This window comes from Takifugu flavidus, chromosome 8 (genome assembly GCF_003711565.1).
Source record: "Takifugu flavidus isolate HTHZ2018 chromosome 8, ASM371156v2, whole genome shotgun sequence".
NCBI lineage: Eukaryota > Metazoa > Chordata > Actinopteri > Tetraodontiformes > Tetraodontidae > Takifugu > Takifugu flavidus.
In genome coordinates this window covers 10585253-10605336 of record NC_079527.1, presented here as the reverse complement: position 1 = coordinate 10605336, position 20084 = coordinate 10585253, and the positions used below count along the sequence as shown (strand labels likewise).

The 20084-nt window shown below is 45.1% G+C and overlaps 1 protein-coding gene across 5 annotated transcripts in view; it reads right to left on the bottom strand.

Annotated features, from left to right (window-relative positions):
- LOC130529553 (sterile alpha motif domain-containing protein 10-like) overlaps nt 1-16758 on the bottom strand; it is a 29963-nt gene extending 13205 nt beyond the window's left edge. Inside the window, exons 1-3 of one of the 5 annotated variants that reach the window (XM_057039911.1) lie at nt 16493-16758; nt 15874-15942; nt 2051-2235 (exon numbers count right to left, since the gene is read on the bottom strand). In XM_057039911.1, the coding sequence (XP_056895891.1) occupies nt 2051-2235; nt 15874-15942; nt 16493-16505 (267 nt within the window). In that variant the 5' untranslated portion in view covers nt 16506-16758. Of the gene's footprint in view, nt 1-2050; nt 2236-6154; nt 6276-15873; nt 15943-16492 lie in introns of those variants that run through there. The other 4 variants (XM_057039913.1, XM_057039912.1, XM_057039915.1 and 1 more) reach the window with 4 other exon arrangements.
- Between the last annotated feature and the right edge of the window lie 3326 nt (nt 16759-20084).

Below are 20084 nucleotides of genomic sequence, written 5' to 3'. Positions count from 1 at the left end.
GTCAAGATCATTCTATTTTGTGATTCTGAAAATGCCAAAATTTGAATGTTTCAGAGGTCAGCTTCCCCATGCAAGAATGTATATGAGGTTGTGTGTATTTTAGCCCTGTGCAATTTATTCTCAGAACTCGGGTCACATCGTTGGTAAAAGCATTATATTTGTGCACTGGCGTGCAGGTTTTTATTAAAAGGACAAAAGGACGGACGGGATCCTCAAACGCTCTCTCGTCCAAATAAACTCGGACAGAACCGACTGAACCTGCGTCAGCAGTTCTTAAATAACAGCAACAGTCTGAAACCAGAATTTTGGAGGTGGTTTCTGAACACTCAGCGCTGTGTTTGGATGTACAGAGATGCACTTCATTGAACAAAAGCATGATTCATATCTCACTGTACCGCTAGTTTTTGCGAAACATGATGAACCTGAGATTCGTCAGAGCTTTAGAGCTGAGGCTCCAAAGCGTTTCAGAGCAGCGAAGGCAATTACTGTTTGCAACTCAGGACCCTAAAGAAATGTCTATTTTCCACCCTTCCAGGATGGAAAATTGCAGGCTTGATTTTGATACGAGGGACAAATTCACCGTGGCTGTTGTTGCCTGCAAAATTGCGTCTCTGTTATTTATGGCTTTGCGGGAGGCTGCGAAATGAACCAACCACAAACATCCACCACGAATCAGCCGCCAACTTTGGTACTAAATATACAACACTTGAGGTCCACAAGGACTTCATGGATGGCTTCATGCGAGGTGCATCGATGACCATACTGATGTCATTTATGTGTCAGTGTGTGTCCTCTTGGTTTGACTGACGTCTGCATAAAATTTTAGCTTGGCTTCAGCTCCCCGGGAGGGATCAACACCCCAGCTCCTGCCTCATATGCAGGAGCCGAGCCGGACTTCACTTATGCAACACGACTCACATTAGCTGTAATTACCCAGTTTATTGAGGTAAATCCTCCTCCTCCTCCTCCTCCCCCCCCCCCCCCCCCCACATGCAGAGAGATGAACGCAGAATCTGGAAATTACAAATGCACCAATGGGCACTGAAAAATTATCTTAACGCAGAGATTCACACACTTACACAGACCAGAGAGTGCAGGGCTGTTCTCCCAGTTGTTGAATAATGTATGGAGAGGCTTGTTGCCACAAGGAAATGAAAAGCCTTACTTCTCGTTATATAGAGGAGGTTTAATTATCTAGTCTGTGTGTAATCACATGGAAACAGCTTCCCACTCTCCTTTTATTAAGCCTTTTATAGCTTTTATAGCTAAAGGGGCATTCTTTTCTGAATTATTGAACAATCTGGTAGTTCATATGTGCATCTCCCAGCGTGGCGATGGCCCTTAAAGGCTGCGTGAAAAACAAAACAAATGACCTCCAGTGGGCTGTCTGCCTCCTTGCTAAGTCAGGACTCGGAACCACGACAGAAGCTGTTGTGACATATGCCGTTTTAGGTCAACGCAGAGGGAATGCCTTAAAATAGGCTGTTTTTCTCTTTGTTTTTTCCTCTTTGGTGCAACACAGATGGGATTCACTTTTGCACGGGAGCAACATGTGAATATAAACAATCCTCTGAGTGATTATGTGCTGCTAACATATTAAAACATTACAGGCCAGATGCTATTAATTCTAGATGACTGAGGGTCTTTTCCGATCCTGCTTGTTCTCCTTTGTTCCAGTTACATCACAAGTAGTGACATAATAGGTCTTCTACTGCTCTTTCATTACATAACTACTGTTTCTCTGGTTATATTCAGCGTGAAACAGGCTGAGGTGAGCGCAGCCATTTTTACGAACACGATAAAACAATTAGACTTCCTGTTACCGCGGAGACGGCGTAAGCCATGCTGATGCATCAAAGGTCCCCCTGGTCTCTCTGATTAGAACAGAAGGATTTGAAACAGAAAACACTTCCTACCCAAGTCTGTGCAGCTTCCACGCACCACACTCTCTACTTTCCCTTGATGATTAATTTTTCCCACTTAAAACACATTTGAAAGTTGGATGCATCACGCCACCGCTCCACGCCGCTCAGGCTCCTTGTCCATATACCTGGATCCCTTCCGTGCCAGGCTGCTGCAGCAGTTTGACCGTCCGCGTGTGCGCTGTTTTCTGACCTCGGCCGTCGTGCCAGGTCAAGTTGCTGCCTCCGGCGCGACGCGGCAGCTGGTAGCTCAGCTCCTCAGCAGACACCGTGTGCTCCAGGGAGGCACGGCAAAAACTGAAGCTGGACGCCGCTGTGAGAGAACAGAGAGGAGGGGGGGGGGCAGACAAAGAGGGGGAGATGAATAAAGAGATAAGCATTCACTTTGTATTGTTTTTGAGATTGTCTGTCATGCAGATCGTCTGTGAACTGAGCGACTGGCACAAAACGAAAAACATAAATAAATAATTGATAATCCTCCAGGAGCTTAACGGGCTGCATTCATTCCAGATTCCATCCTCCGTGCACGGACTCTGGTGCAGCTGCAAACAGATGGCTGGATCGGTGATGGCAGTAAGCAGCGATGCTACTCCGCTCTGATTTCCAATTATCTTGAGTGCACATTCAACGCATTCACCGAGGGCACATAATTTTTGGAACTGTGGCTCTCTTCTTAGATTAGCGTTTGATTATTTAAATCCTGCATCATGAATATTTGATATTTCTTTTCTTCCCTCTATGTCTGTTCTTCCCTTCCAGCCGTCCCAAGAGCGTTTGCTGTTAGACAGTGAAGTCGGACAAGTTGTCAATCTGGGGTCAGAGGTCATTTTCTGCCATTCAAGTCAAGCTGACAAGGCTACCAAATGGTGGGTTTTGTTTTTTTGTTAACAGTAGTGGTTTTAATTCTAAAACGTTATTTCACTGCTACTTGCTATAGATTATCTCGCGGCATTTAGGCATGTTGAGCGTTAAAATTAATCAATCACTCAATCTTTATTTATATAGCGTCTGTTACAATCAAAATTGTTTCCAGGTGCTTTACAGAATCCCAGGGCCTGACCCCCAACAACCATCAATGGCAAGGAAAAACTCCCCTTTAACAGGAAGAAACCTTGAGTAGGACCAGACTCGTATAGGGGGACCCTCCCGCTGATGGTTTAAAGAGTTGCCACCTGTCAGAAGTCGCGCCTTGCTGTGTTCACTGACACCTGTCTGTGTCACCGCTCATCAATTATTGATTTATGACATCTGTCTTTAGTTTAGTTCAGCTGAGGATTTAAGGAAAAACTGAAACAGATGAGAGACGATAAAACCATCTGACAGAGTTCTGAGCGCTGCCACACTCTGACACAGCACACTGTGGGTCAGTTACATAACAGTTGTGCCAACGACAGGAAGATGCCATGTTTAACGTCTTTCCCACTTCAATGACTCAGTCCCACCATAATCGGTCCATTTATCCTCTCTGTCCCACTATAAGCAGTTAAATTACCCTCTCAGCCCCACTAACAGCCATCCATTTCAGCATCACTGTCCCACTACCAGTGCATTTATCCCTCTGTCCCAATATAACCAGTCCATTTGTCCTCTCTGTCCCACTATAACCAGTCCATGTATCCCCTTTGTCCCACTATAACCAGTCCATGTATCCCCTTGGTCCCAATATAACCAGTCCATTTATCCCTCTGTCCCATTATAACCAGACCTTTTATCCCCTCTGTCCCACTATAACCAGTCTATTTATCCCCTCTGTCCCACTATAACCAGTCCATTCGTCCTCTCTGTCCCACTATAACAAGCAATCTATGAAACTAGTTGTTGAAATAAAAATAATCCACCAGTCAATTTATTTATATTTTCCCATTCACCACAGATTTCATTCTTGTTCCCTGCATTAAATGACATCATCTCTACAGTTTTGTGTGTGCAAATAAACACAGTCAGACCACAAAAGCAAGAATTAGGAGTTAAAGCAGAACAAGGTATTAATTAAAGTTAGCTCCAGTGCTCCAAACACGAAAACGCTGTTTTCTTGAAGAAGCACCTCATCTAAGCTGCATAAAATGACTCGCATTTCTCTTCCTCACGCCTCCTCGGGGACCAGATTGCATAAAAGGCAAAGGAATTTATTCAATCTTGGCATCCTTTCTTACACAAGGTCTTTATAAAGAGTTCATCTAGTACTGTATACCTCTTTATTGTCTTGCTTTCATTTGTTTTTTTTTGGTCTTTTCGCTCTGCAGACGTGTCCTTAAAAAAATACAAGGGGGGCTGCATGTCGAAGAAGACCAAATAAAACGAGGCCTGTCAGAAATCACCGCCGTGACCTTTTGCGCCCGTCTCGCCGTGCTGCTTTCTTAATATGCGCCGCATCTTCTGCATCTTCAGAACTGTCTACAGCATAACCCCTCTCTTTCTTTTATCATCTCTCACTTTTTCTCCGTTTGTCAGGGGTCGTGGAGGCAAACCAAAGCCCGGCCATGGTGTAATTACTGCCAGTCAGGCTGAGTGGGAGGAGACAGCGGGAGGGGAAAATGGAAGCCGAACGCCTTGCAAGGCCAAAGACCTGCCAGTCTCTGAGAGAGACAAAAAGACAGAGGGGGCGAGCGGGGAAGACGTGTAAACAGACCACAAAAGCAACACAAAGTGACAGATGGAGACCACCTTGAACTTAACAAGCATCACTATGGCAATGAAATCCATCCCCGTGAGCTTCCATCTGCAATCCCTGACCTTTGGCCCTCTGTTATCCATTAAACAAAGACCATTTTCAGAATCTTTGATGTCCTCCATGTTGGACTGATGAGCTGGCACGTTACACTTCCACTTCTGAAGCAGCAGAGTTATTTTCTGACGTTTATAGACCGAGCATCAAATTTGATAACGAGTTTAATAGGAGATTAATACACACTTCTACAGGAACAACAGATGTTGTCTGTGTCATTTAATTTTGGATCAATTATTCTTGAGCGTCTCTCTGCTCCAGCCTTTGGTCACCACTGCCAAACATCCTCCATCCCACTTGACCTCAGCTCAGAGGGGGAAAAAGATGCAGCGAAGTGAAGATGGTAGGAGGCGGCAGGCAAAAGAGAAAAGCCTGATACATTACAGCCTGCAAATGAGAATCGAGACTTAACAAGACAGGTTGTAGCTCAGGAATCAGCGACTTAATTCCACCTCTGCTACACAGAAATCAAAGGGGGATGGGAGAAACGTGGCCTGGTGAAGTGTCAGACAGGTGTTAGCGCGTGTGCAGAGGTGAGACGGGTCAGAGCGCCTTGGCTCAGTGGAGTGGAACCTCGTATCGCCGCCTTCGGCTGAGCAGCTTATCTGCCGTGCTGCGTGACTGCTAAATCTCTGAGGTATTCCCCTATTTGGGCGGTAATTAAGCTTCGGCTGCGGCATCCTGGAAGGTCGTTCCAAGTCAAATCACACAGTAGATTAACACGGCATCGCTGGACATTACTCATTAGACTCCAAAAGTGAGCGTCTAAATGAGCCCACGTGGACTATTTTGCTGTGTTGGCTTTTCAAAGAAGTTGGAGTTTTGCATAACCTTGGCATCAAGTTCAAGGTAGGTATGTGTGTGTGTGTGTGTGTGTGTGCGTGTGTGTGTGTGTGTGTGTGTGTGTGTGTGTGTGTTGCCTCTTTCTTTAAAGTGGACCAGCTAATCCATTTTATTTCTGGAGTCATACAGAGAGGCTACCACAGTGCAGTTCACTAGCATGATATTGGCATCCACCACCTCCCTGCTGAGAACCTCTTATTCAACTCAAAGATAAACATTTCTCTTCACAATCCAAGTTCTTATATAATATAGGAGATAGATTAAGGGGAAGAGAAACTCTCATCCCCATTCCAGTGTAATCTGCAATAGGGTAAAACTTCATGTTGGGCTGATTTCACGCCTATAAGACCTGAAGACCTAAATATAGCATCAAACAGACCGATGGTGCCAACTCCCACTATGTTGAGCGTATTTTCCGATGATGCGCATTTGGTGGTCCTTTTCCGAGTTGGGGTAAAGCGAGGGGTTATTTCCAGTCCTGCAGACCTTGTGTTAACCCCAGGAATGAGCCATGAAATTACTCCATCTTGAATTTTTTTTAAAAAGCAAGGAGAGGAATTATGGTCAAAGCTTTGAAAATAAATAACCCCCGGGGGCTAGTCCCATAATGCACTGTCATTTATTACCCACTCCGATGTGAGGCGGCCTGAGGTCTGACACTCACCAACGCCCAAAATCATGGCGCCGCGGCAGATATGGGAGCAGGTAATGGACAACCACCATGCAGGGGAACCAAAGATGACAACACCTCCACTCAAGGCTGCTGGCCATTGGGTCCACAGTTGCTGAAAGGAGCCGACAGCATGTGCCAATCAAGATGAGGAAAATGGAGAATAACGCAGTTGCAAAAGCAGGATCCGCAATATGGCCTTTTAAACTCCTGTACTGGCGTCTCTTCATTGGCTGCCTGTTAAATTTAGAATAATTTTTAAAACCCTTTAAAACCCTACAAGGTCCTCAGAGGCCTAGCTCCATCCTACCTGGAGGAGCTAGTGACACCTTACCAGCCAAATAGACCGCTCCGCTCTCAGAATGCTGGTCTACTTGTGGCCCCCAGAGTTTCTAGGGGTAGAATGGGGGGCCGAGCATTTAGCTATCAGGCCCCCCTGCTATGGAACCAGCTCCCGGGGAAACATGATCACCTGACAGGCCTCTGTCACCCCACTGGGTCATGGTTTCCTCTCCTCCCCTCCCCTCCCCTCCTCTCCTCTCCTCTCCTCTCCTCTCCTCTCCTCTCCTCTCCTCTCTCTCCTCTCCTCTCCTCTCCTCTCCTGTCCCCTCCCCTCCCCTCCCCTCTCCTCTCCTCTCCTCTCCTCTCCTCCCTCTCCTCTCCTCTCCTCTCCTCTCCCCTCCCCTACCCTCCCCTCCTCTCCTTTCCTCTCCCCTCCCCTGTTGCCACTTTTGCTTGTCTGGGGTTAGGCCCTGGGATTCTGGAAAGTGCCTTGAAACTATTTTGATTGTAAAAGACGCTATATATCTATAGATCAATTGATAGATCGATAGATCGATAGATAGATAGCTAGATAGATAGATAGATTAAGAGGGCAAAGGAGTCCAGAAAGTGCTCAAGCAGAAAGATACAGCAAAATGACAATTTGCAGAGAAGAAACTAGAAGGAAATTAAGCCCGAGAGAGGGCATTAATATTAATCACAGAAGGAAATGAAGAAGAAGGAGTGAAATGATAAGATGAGACCACATGATGCCACAGTTTCTCGAGAAATCTTGACCTTTCACCTCATTTTGATTGCATCATTAGCTAATTAAAATAAATTGATCCCTGCAAATTAATCACTGGCACATTCAGTGTGATGAAAACTAACACAAATGCAAAATAGTGGTGCCTCTCAGCCAGTGAGCACTGGAATAGACTCAAGCGCCACTCATTAGAAATGAACAACAGTTGAAAGAAAATGGATGGATTTTATTAAATGGACAAGAGACGCGTAAAAGTTGCATGAAAAGGTCAAACACATCAGTGTCCACAAATACTGAATTATATCCAGTTTGATTGATTTGCTGATCTCATATTGTGAAACTTTATCTGACGTTATCGGATTAAAACCACAAACCTGCTGATTCACGAATCAAATTGTTTTACAGAGGCAGACAGGACGTCAACATGGTGCTGTGGCTGCAAAACATTCCTGATCATCTGCATTATTCAACACATACGCTCTTGTAAAAATGTCTTAAAATGTCAGCGTTTGTCTCATGAAGCATCACTGTCAGTTCCAGGGCCCAAAAACAACGAGGAGGAGATTAAACCGAGCAAAGATGACTTCTAAAACATTTATTGTCTCCTTACAGACGTTCCCTGGACTGGCTCAAAGATTAAGTCACTGAATTACCAAAATCTCCGAAGGGATAAAACATTAAAAGCTTCTTCATTTTCACTCATCCCCACATTTATAAAGGCAACATGGCTAATTAACAGCATGAAAACAGCAATTTCGAGCAAAAGTGCCTGAAAATGCAGAAATATCTATTTTAAACCAGCTAATGTTAGCACGCTACTTAAACTCACATCACGATACCTTTGGAGACGGACCAAAAGGCCGTCCAGCAGGGATCCACTTCTCTCTGTCTGCCCATCATCAGTCCAAATAGGCTGCCAACACTAGTCTACAGAGGAACTGCCACCATTTACAGACTTGTAGATGAGAATCGAGTAAAGCTCAGAGTCTCGCTCACACACTCCTATAATGACTATGGACTATAGTTCATTGTGACTGTCACACACGGCCTGTAAATCAATGCTGTGCACTCACGCTGTGGCCTGGTAAAAGAGAACAGGATGTGGAGGAGCTGAGCACTCAATACTTTATCGAGTGTCTTTAAGCCGCGGTTGTCACGCACGTACCCTACTTTCTTATGTGCATGTGTGTCAGTGCTCAAAAATGGATGGGAGGTGTGACGGGGGACATCAGCGGGATCTCGAAGTATGGCACAGAAAATATAGGAAACTCTATCATACTTCTACAGCACCCATCTGCAAAGGTGCACCCTGGTGAGAGCACGGTGCAATCTAAGGGCGTTTGTGCACACAAATATTGTGTGCACGTGAAGAGGCAAGGAAGGGGGATAAAAGAAAATGCACAGCGATGGGACGCAAAAGTGTAGGCCTAAGAAATGAGTGCCGGTGGAGGGAGGGTGCAGAAGTTAACGCTCCGCAGAATCGGAGACAAACAGAGAGAGCGTGGAAGACTGCTGGGATGAAACAAAGGAAATATATGAATGAAGAGGAGGCTGAGACGGACAGGACGTTCCCCTCGCAGACTCGTGTGAGGAAATGGCAACGGGGCGAGCCAGCCGAAACATTTCCCTTTGTAGCTTTTAAAAATGGGGTTCCGCTCCGGCGTGATGCGCTTCTCGAGGCTGCCTCTAATCTTCCCAAGAGGATGCGAAAGGTTGCAGCGGAGCTTTATAGAGACGGGCAGGTGAGCAAAAGGTTGCCGGAAAATAAGGTTCCACAGAAACACCCGGCGCAGGGATTTGCCTGCTCTGCATAAAGAAAAAGGTAAAGTTCAGACTTTACACAGCGCTCTGCCTCTTCTTTAAAACCTACAGTCGAGTCTGAATCCCAGCAGCAGCGCGAACCGTCTGCACTTACAGTCGGACATGTTTAGTCAAGCCATTCACAGCTTCCTTGTTGTCAGTTTAAAGCAGGCACAAATTAGCTCACACCTGGGGCCTATCCAGCCTGCTGTTCCCATTAAGGCGCCGTCTCGCACAGCTTAATAGCATTGTTATCAGCCCCACTCCACTTCACCCAAGCAGGCCTTTCAGTCACACGGCCACGCCAATTACTCCTCCTCTCCTGCTCATTTGTTTTTCCACACTTTGCAGACACTGTACTGTCAGGCGGTGGAGCAGACAGCAGCTGGTAGAAAGACGGCAGTTTGGAATGAAACAGGGAAGCCTTAATACACAGGCAGAGAACTACACACACCAGGAAATTGAATGTCCCAGCAGGACCTTCTTGTCCAGGTTAAAAGATCCCTCTCATGCTGCTTTCACTTCTTTATTACTCATATTCCCTCCATTCATTGGCCAGAAAACCTGTTGCAAACTATCAGCCTGTGAGGACAATGTGAACAGAAAAAAATGGCCGTTTTAATTGGCGCTGCTCCGATCGACATGCACCCTCGGGTGCAGACCAGGGTCTGCAACTTCCCTGTCACCCCACCCACCGCGTGAAGGCTAGAGGCCAGGGGGAGCGACCAGAGGTTCCAGGATGGTGTGTGCTGAGGAGTACTGCAAGCCAGTGAAGGTGAATGAGAGTTGGGATCTTGCCCTGTCACACGTGCGCTCCTCATTGAATTTCAAAGCCATTCTCAACATGTCTAACGTCTCCAGGGCTAGGCTAGAGCCCATTCAGTTCGGACACTTTCACAAATGGGCTTTTTCATGCTAGGCTAACTGTTTTACACCATAGTGAAGCTGCTGTCTATTGATAACTCACCTCACGTCAACTCCTAATGATGCCAGATGTTTTGCGGAGAGCTCAGTGGAGTAAAAGGCTGCTCCGGGCTGCTTTTATCAGACTCCCCAATAAATCAAACTCAGTCTGTACACACCCACTTCAACCCGTGCGACTGCTGCCTTGTTAGCGCCAACGCGGCCGTTTCTCACTGCGCGCGTCACAGCAGGTCGCTTCCAAACACCACCCCTGTCTTTCCGTGCCACTGAACCGGTTTCCTTATTACCGTCTGACTCTAGACGCTCGCATGTCACAGACTTTTACACCAAGGCGTGCCTTTTTTTTTTTTATCAGACATGTCCTGCTAACAGTTAGACACTAATGGCATGTGTGGGTGACCTCAGGTTCACATTTGGCCTTTGGCCTCCTATGTCAGACATGTCACATGGCACAAATTTGTTTTCCATTACATCTACGGGCATCATTGTGCTGGCTGAGCCATTTCACTTGTGATAAGAGAAGAATATAGAGAGGAGCTTTAGTAGCCAACCATTAATTATTTCACTTTCATCCACATTCAGTGAGCCTGGAGCCCATTCTTCCACAGAAACTGCACTTTCCTCGGCTGTCGGCAATTACCAGCCTGGGTATCTTAATTACTTTAAAAGTTTGAAAAGACATGGCTTATCTCAAGCAGCCCATTCTGTAAAGCTCTCAGCGCATACAAAGAAAGTGCAGGGAAGTCTTCCACTTCTGTCAGTTTTTATTTCTGTGTGAAAATCATCTTTTTTTGTGTGTGACACCAGTGTAAACTGGATGAACTGTGCAGAGGTGCTGTACGCGTCTCTCCTTGCGTGTGCTTACTACTGCCAAGATGCAGAGCCCGCAGAACACCACCGGGATGAAATGTAGGGCAAGACTGCAACTCCGGGATGACGGCTCAAACCCGCGCAGGCTAACTCTGACCGACAGTCCTGTAACCTCAGCTGCCCGCTGCAACAATAGCCGGTCCCACTAAGACTTTAACATCTGTTGTTCCAGGCTCGACATGATCATTTCCACATAAAGCTACCGTGCATGATAGATGTTTATCCCTTTAAGCGATTGTCAAGATCCGTAAAAGTCTGACATTGACCGAGGTCCCTGAAGTGGGATCATACGTGATGGTTTATGCTTTCCAAAACGTTGCATTGTCTCAGAGTCTAATGGTAGCATTTAGGACATCCTGCAGCCACCATCTCCCACGTTCACAGAATAAATCCATTCTAATCTACAGATAAGATACAAGAGCCACATGTCTGATCGGATTAAATGGAAAAAAAATAAAGAAAAAAAATCAGGTCACAATTATGTGCATACTGAAAAGAGCATTACTGTGCAGGAAAGAGCCAACATTGTTAGTCTCTTCAACAACATTTTGTGCGCTATTGATATTTATACATTATTATACATATTTATACAAAATTAAACAAATTGATATTTATACAGCTTATTTTCTATTGAAAAATGCTTGAGTTTGCAGGAATACCTTATCAGTTTATTTACAATTCTTCCTCCAAAATTCAAAGAAAAGTAGAAAAGTTAAAACTGCCTTTAAAAGCACAAAACGTGCGACCTGTACCTGTACTGCAGTTAGAACAGTCATATATCACAATTTATCTTTATCTCCTTATCAGTCTTGATGTTGCTGTATGAACAAGTCTGAGTTTACAGGATGTCAAGCAGAACACAAGGTCCTGGATTACATTTAGGTCTCTTCTGCCGGGCCCGTAGGACACTTTAACGAACCCGTGACCTTAAGAAAATCAGTGTTCGAGTCAGGGTTACTTGTGGCTTTAAGGCAGAAAAGCTGTGCAGATGTATACACGCAAAGAGGAACCTGCACGCCACGATAGACAACACGCAGACATTCATACAGTCTGGGCATATCATAAACCACAGCAGTTTGTATTCTCTGTGGGCATGAGGCTTTTTTATAGGGCCAAACGGCTGTTGTGTAGCAGAGAGCCTCCCCTGGGGTCAGTTTTCTGGAGGAAAAATGGAAAGGTTTTTGAAGTGAGAATGTAAAATTTTTAATGAGCGCATGAAGGCTTGCCAGGCTGGAGAACGCTTATCTTATTTAAAGAGGTATATGGAGAAAGTCTGGAAAGAGTTGAGAGAGGGAGGATGTCATCAAATGTGGATGAGAAACACAGGGACGAGCCAGGGAAAATGCGCCAAACAAACCGAAGAGAGTCACGGAGACCCAAGTCACATTCAAACGACTCTTCCCCTCCTCACCTTCGACTCCGGGGCGACACGCCGACACTCGGCTGTCTGTTGACGTTGTAAATTGTGAGAAACCTGGAGCTGGCTCATCCCGACAGAGCAGCACATTCACAGGACTGTCTGGGAACTCACATCAGGTGACGCAGCGGGGGGAACTGTGCCGGCACGTTATTTGATTTTGTGTGAAATCTAGGCTGGGGCCGGCAAGAAGAGATGCAGAGAAAGAGTGAGGAGGCAAGAGAATACAGAAAATCGATTTCTATTCCAAGAAATGATGAGTAGAATGAGCCCAAAACATGATTTTGCATGTATATTCATATAAACTTAAAGCGCTGATCACACGACTAGATTGCAGGCAGCAAAAATAATTGGTTTTGCGGTGGATGAACGTGACTCGCGTTACCGAGTGTGCAAACATGTCTGCCTTGTTATGGCCTATAGCTGGGGGGCATTAACCATTTGGTATAATAGGCAATCTGAAGCGTACGCCTTGACTGACCCCAGCACATGGTAGGTGGATCAGGCCAACTTATTAACAACAAGGAAAAGCTCTCAAATGCTGTGCTTAATTACCCTGTTTGTTTAGCTGACCCAAATGGGAAGCAAGTGAGGGTGGGTCAAGAGCTCTCATTGGGCTGTAGGGTAAAAGACATCTGGTCAAGGATGAGATAAAAGACAGTGTGATTTTAATGGATGTTTTAAGCCAGAATACTGCATCTGCGGTGCGTGAGGGATCCAACCCATTGGAAATGATACATAATTAGTGCAATCTTACAGAAAAATTACATCTTTCTGTGTCATTCACATTGGGCTAATTAAAGAAGAAAAATTGGATATGGGCCCCTGCACACTCTAATTCAGGGAAAAGAAAAGAGGTAGGGGCGGCAGTGGTCGGACCTGGGACAAGTACACCCCGATTGTACAGCTGAGACAAATCAACAGGATGCTGTGGATTGCCATTTGGACAGACCGAATGAGAGAGTGGACGTGTGGACGCCCGAGGACAGAATCTTAAAGCCACCACAGTCTGGCTAATCCACTCCTGATCCAGGGGACACTCATCTTTTACCACTCCAATAATCTCTGAAAGGACCTGCAGAGCCACGGTGTGAATGTTGAACGATCCTCCGACTGTCCTACCAACACAAAAGGGTCAGAGGTCAAAAGAGTCCACTTGATAAATCCATTAAATCAACAGCTCAAAGTACTCCGTCAATGAAACCACCTCCTGTGTTCAGCCTGACTGTATATCCAACATTACACATGGACATCTCAATTGATTTCTATCATTTTTAAATTTTTTATGGGCAAAGATTTGGAAAGAGAGAAATAAAAATAAGAGACTTAAATCCAGGCATCACGTCAATGACTAATGCACTCAGGTCTCATAAAGCTACATAAAAATGTTCTGAAATCATAACCTGAAAACTAATTACTACACATCATACTCTCAGGACTGATCTCCAAAGTCTGGCTTCGACCTACAGAATTTACACCTGGAGTCTGACACCTTTTATAAAAAATGACTGTCCGCTACTATCAACATTTAGCTAAACAAGGTCACATAATGCAGATGAGGTGGATCAGTGCCAGACACAAATTCCTCTCTGTTTTGCAGTGGGGGGGCTTTTAAGCCGGTCTATGACATCATTCCTTAAGTCAGCCGTGGGGTTGTTATATTAGAGGATCGGCCATACCATAAAGAGTAGAAAGAGGGCAGTCACAGATAGACTGATTGTTTTGTTTACCACTTGTAATAAGAAGAATGTATCTATTAAAACACCACAGGGATCTTGTCGAGACATTTATGCTTTAAGAGCAGATTTACGGAGTCAAGTCTCTCCTGTTCCTCTTTCCATCAGGTCAAGAATAGCTGTAAAACCCACAAAACAACTGTATTCTGTGTCAATTCCAAACTGTCATGAAGAACATTGGATTTTCCTCAATTAAACAAGTTAAGTTGTAAACAAGCGAGCAAATAAGTGTTTAACAAGTGGCTAAGTAAGGCAAGTAATTAACCAACAAAAAAGGTGAAAGAAAGGCAAGTTACTTCTGCACCCGCTAATAAATATCGGCCATCAGCCGGTAGAGCTCAGGCCAAGCTGAAAACAAATCATTTCAGAAAGTCAGAGTGTAAATCTTCCTGATCGCTTAGTGCAGCCTGATCACTCCGAGGACCAAGCCAGCCAAAAAAGTGGCACCAATCAGATGCAGGCTTTACGCCTGGAAAGGCTGGAACGAGATAAACAGCAGTGAAATCTCATGCGCTGCTGTAACTGGGAGGGGTTTTATCATCACACTTACTTCACGGCAGAGTCCAAAACAAAAACAAACAAAAATAAAAACCACATTTGGCTCTGACACTAAAATGCACCAAATGGAGGCCGTCTCCAGCAGGCAACACATGCCAGGACTACAACAAAGGGTGTGTTTTGTCTCCACACCCACACCTCCCCCCTCATCATCTTTCCCACCGAGGTGCTGGTTCCCCTTCTGCTGCATCTGCATATTCACACACACACACACACATAACCACACACACACGGGCCAAAACGCACACTTGTACAGATCGAAACGCTGTAGCAAAGCTGGGAAGGGGCAACTATTTCACAAGTGACTGAGCACACAGCAGTGTGACCCCATCAGAAAAGTGGGAGTGTGTGTTACAGCAAAAGAGAAATATCGTATTCAAACGTATTAATAACAACAAGAAAAACCAACGTTATGCTGAATGTCAGTAACACGTTTGTCGGAAAAGGTTAAAGAAAATCTCCCATGTGCACATTTCTTCAAAAAAAGCTTCCGCCTTCCTGCTCACATGTAGATTGAAAATCCACACGCTGACCCTCCCAGGCCGACTGTCCAGCCACAGGGCGAGAGAGCCAAGAGGATGAGCGCCTGGAATAGGGTGTTTTTGGATTCAGATCCGGCTGTGCTCTTGTCTCCTTGTCATTTTCATTTTGAAAGGCTGCGTCCAGATACTGGACGGCCACCCTGGAATTCTGCGCAACGGTCCAAATGTTTGAACGATGCACACACACGCACGCACGCACGCACGCACGCACGCGTGTCCGTGCGCGCACACATGTGCATGCACGCACTTGGCTTGCTCTTCTTCCTATTCTTAATGCAAAGGATGCTGTTTTCACTCTGCCTGGACAATGAGTGGCCCTATAGCATCATTTCTATAGCTGCTTATCTCATATATGACAATACAACCAGATGTCCTGGCCAATCAGAGTCAATTCCATCCGCTCTGAGTACTCAAATGTAAAGGCTGTAATTATACAGCCTGATTTTTGCATCAGGCAGCCAGCGGGCAAATGGAATTTCCTCAACAGTTTACTTGAAGATCTCCAATACAGCATTTAAAATGGATGCGGGTTCGTGTAAATTATGATATTCTGGCATTTTACTGCAAACACTCCATTTGTAACATTGTAACTCAGGTTAGGATAAAACTCTGAGGGTTAATGCATCTATGAATGAGGACAGTTAAATTCAATCTTAAATCTTTTTACGTGGAAAACAGCTGAAGACTGTTTGAAATTTGGAACAAATGTTTCTAAAGTTTAAGAATCACGACACACCGCTACAAGCACTGTGTTAATTAACAACGCTTAAGTAAACTGTGGATTAATGAGAGAAAATGAAGTCTGAAACTGGAAACGTGCATATTTATCAGCGTCTCACCTGCAGCCATGTTAACGAAAACCAAAGTAGAGAGGCGGCTGGACGGCTGCAAAACACTCTCAGACTGTTCTAAAGCAGACAAGAAGTTTACATCACAGCCAAAATTGTCCATTTGGAAACTTTTCAAGCAATATTTATATGGCTGTCAGCTCTTTGTGTGGTTTGGCCACAAAAATAATAGAAAATGTATTGTATTTGATTGCAACTTTTAGATGGGCTGAAGGTGCAAGTTGATCCAGCAGTATTTCTTGTTTCAGAGCAATTACCTTTTTCCTCTCCTCTATCTCCTCTCCTGTGCTCCTATTTTGCTCTGGTGGGGAAAATTCCCAAGTTTCCGCTATCAAATGAATACTCGGGCTGCTTCATTCCAATAAACCCGAGATTAAGCACTTTGCGACAGCTAAAATCACATTAAATAATAAAATGACAATAAAACTTACAATATTTCCAAAGACAATTTCAAAAAAGTCTCATAGTATATTTGCTGTAATTCAGGTGACCCATAACCCCTCCGTGGATGCGTGTTTGTGGAATAAAGCGTGTGTGTGTGAGCTTTGCGCGCTGGAGTGACACAGAAAGTGCGTGCGTGATGTGGGGTCGTTCTGCTCTGCGCTCTTACCGTCCACAGCCATGGCCGGTCTCAGCGTGTATCTCTCCGTGGTGTCAGCAGTGTTGCTCCATTCTTGCGCCGGCTGGATCAGATTAAAGCACCGATGGGGCGGACGCGCGACGATCAGCGAGCATGGACGAGCTTCTCTTTACAGTCTCACAGACGCACGACCGGAACCGGGATCACACGCTCTCTCCCTCCCTGACGCGTCACGGCCGTTTGTCGTCTGGGACGCCGGGACGCGTCCGATGGAAGCGGCTCCTGCTGAATCTCCGCCCCCCCTCCCCGCACCTGACCGCTGGGAGACAAAAGGTCATAACGCCCTGGATGTTTCTGGATCTAGAGTGGATGATAAAGGCAATTGCTTGAAAAAGAAAGAGGCTTTTCTTACTATGATAAGGAAACAAATAGTCAGCAGTTGATTCTATTTACACCCTTTTGCTAATAATCTAAATAATCTACATTTTTAAGCCCTAAACTAAGCAATCAGCGCCAGCATCACTGGAGCAGCTTCCATTTTCAGTAGTCTCTGGATTTATTGATGTGTTTATGGTCAGATCAGTGTGCAAGCATTTCTAATCTTATAATTGGACTTTTTGTGATAAATATGTGCTCTTGGAACATTTCCTGATGTAATCTCACATCCCATCCTCACTGTGTGACGCTAAATTGAAATTAATTCAAAGCAGCAATGCTGTGTGTGAACATAAAAACCCCATTAATGTTAAATACATTCCAAGTTTACTTTCATTTACCTTAGGAGACTTTACACTATGTACATTCTATGAATTCTATTCTATGTAATGGGAATGGTACATAAATCAACTTTAAATGTGGGCTCCCCGCTTTGTTACCAGATCTTTGCATAAACCAAAAAGATAAAATGAGAAAGAGGACTGAGGGGAGCTGGAAAAGCCATTAGCTTTCTGCTGTTGATGCTCACGTCTGCTGCTGTTTGTCCATCAAAGCCGAGTTTGACTTCAAAGTGCAGAATTTGGGGGTCTGATGCGAGCACATCTTTCCTGATGTAATCTCACAGCATACCCAGCTAATTGATTCTGCCAGCGCCCAGATGCATGCTGACTGCTCTTTTCAGAGCGGTGCTTAGATGTCTAGAAGACGGTCTGTCAGGGTGTTTAAGAGAAAGAGGTCCCTCAATGTAGCCCAGGCGGTGGATGATCAAAAGCCAAACAGAGAAACAAAGGACTCGCTGGTCAAGCCGCACCAGGAAATGCTGACTGAAAATGTTCCTCACTGAGCCTCACAAACGCTCCCTCTCATGCAGATTTATACCTCTGGACCCACAGTCTCCCTCCTCTTCATTAAAAAGATGCTCACAGAATCATTACTTTTACCCACTAGCTGATTTTCTTGCATCTTAATTTGTTCACCTGTGTTTCAGTGAAGACATTTTTGTGGTGAAGAACTGAGCAGATGCTGTGTGTCTTTAATTTGGAGGGTTGGTCCATGCATTGAATAATGAATAGACTGGAACCCAGGGGCAGGTGTGCTGAGAGCTAAAAAAATCAACTTTGTGCACTTTTGTGTCGGCACAGCACAGATAAATGTGGGAAGGTGTGGATCTTTTATAAGACCTTCTTTCTAGGTAGATGTGTTCTTATGTTTGGTTGTGAGGAATATTTTGGTTTAAAGAATGGACATGGAGGTGGTAAACGTTGTGGTAAAGAAACATGTTATACACTGTTGTACATAAGTGTTGGCACATTCATGTGTCTATTTCCACTGTTTTGTGTGTAGGACAACCATCCATCCACTAATCTTCTACAGTTTCATCCTCAATAGGGCCACAGGGAGGACTGGGGCCTATCCCAGCTGCCTCCGGGTGAGATGTGGAGTGCACCCTGGACTCCTGACATCAATTTGAAGCAGCCCATTCACCTATAACTCACCGGGATATTGTTGGACTGGGAGAGGAAGCCAGAGTAGAGAGAGAACTCATCGCACACACAGAGAACAACATGCAAACTCCATGCAGAATATTCAAACCTGGGACCTTCTTGCTCTGAGGTGATGGTGTTCACAGGTGCGCCACTGTGCCACCTATGTGGGAAAACCAGTGCAATTCCAAACCCTCACTCACTTTCTACCGCTTGTTCCTCCACTGAGGGTCGCGGGGGGACTGGAGCCTATCCCAGCACAATGGGCGGAGGCAGGGTACACCCTGGACTGGACACCAGTCAATCGCAGCAATTCCAAACCCCCATAGAAAAATATGAACAGTAGCAAAGAGAAAATGCCGCTACGTTCCAAGGCATATGATTCAATAAAGAGAGTACAGGTCACACACACTTTTAGTCCAAATTCTCAGCATCAGTTCAAAGTTTAATTCTGTGTCCTCCTTCTTTGTAGTCATGTTCTCTGATTTTCCAATCTGTAGAGCTCTCTCAGCTCCCGTTAGACCAGAAAATAATAATTAAAACAACAACCCCAAAACATTATTTTTGCATGAGGCAAGCAGATTGTAGCTGGTAACATGATGGAGAAGCATCATTTTGTTTTCGGTGTCCCCTGTGCTCTCTCTCTCTCTATCTCTCTCTCTCTCTCTCTCTCTCTCTCTCTCTCTCTCTCTCTTCCTCCCTCTCTCTCTCTCTTCTCTCTCTCTCTCTCTCTTCTCTCTCTCTCTCTCAATCATCTTCAGCAGAGACAGAGGAGCTATTGATGCTGAAGTGTGGCATCACCCCTGCCAAAGCTGGTATCATGGTGAAAGGCTGCCCCTGATTTGGCAGTTAAGAATAATGGCACCAACTAGGAAAGAAAAATGGAGAGAAAGGAGCATTGCAGGGAACAACCAAACAGCTTTTGGTGCATCTCAAAGCTTTCAGCAGTGTTTATTCTGCTTGTTCTTAATCTGATGTGAATTAGACCCCTCTTTCAGGTGCGAGTGAAAGCAACCTAATGAATTCCCACAGGAAGCTATTTTCTCCACTCAGATGAGTGCGGATGGGAGGAATCTTCTTTATCGTGGTGGTTTCTGGCCCGGAGCTGTTCCCCTAATCATGAGACCTTGGGGAATTTTTTTTCTCTTTAAATCCCAGCATATTATAATGACCACTTTACTGAAGTGTTTTCAGGCTGAAATAGGATTGAGTCGTCTTGACCAGCCTGATTGGTGTTGGTTCCAAGCGCATCTACTCTGCAAATCTCTTCTCCTGCTCTGCTTTAAAGCCGCTAACTTAGGCATCTTGTTTTTTTCTTTTACATGTGCTACAACACCCACACTTCATGACTGGAAGTACAGCACCTTGTATATTTGTGTGAGAGTTTCAACAGAGTATCAAAAATCGTGCAAGAGACAGCGAGAGCCAACACTGGCTGCCAAAGTCTGGTTCCAGAATTTGGTTCTGAGTCTGTTGATTGAAATGACAAAAGCTATTAGAATGATGTGTATCTCCGCACCGCACCCCGGTCATCACCTCTCCGCCCTCCAAACTGTGTGTGTGTATGTGTGTGTGGGGGGAGCAGATGATTGTCATTCCTGTCACTCACTGGTGGTGACCTCACAACTATGCAAATGACCACCATCACACAGTATCAGGCTGAGCTGAACAAACACAAATAACTCCATCTCACACACATACAC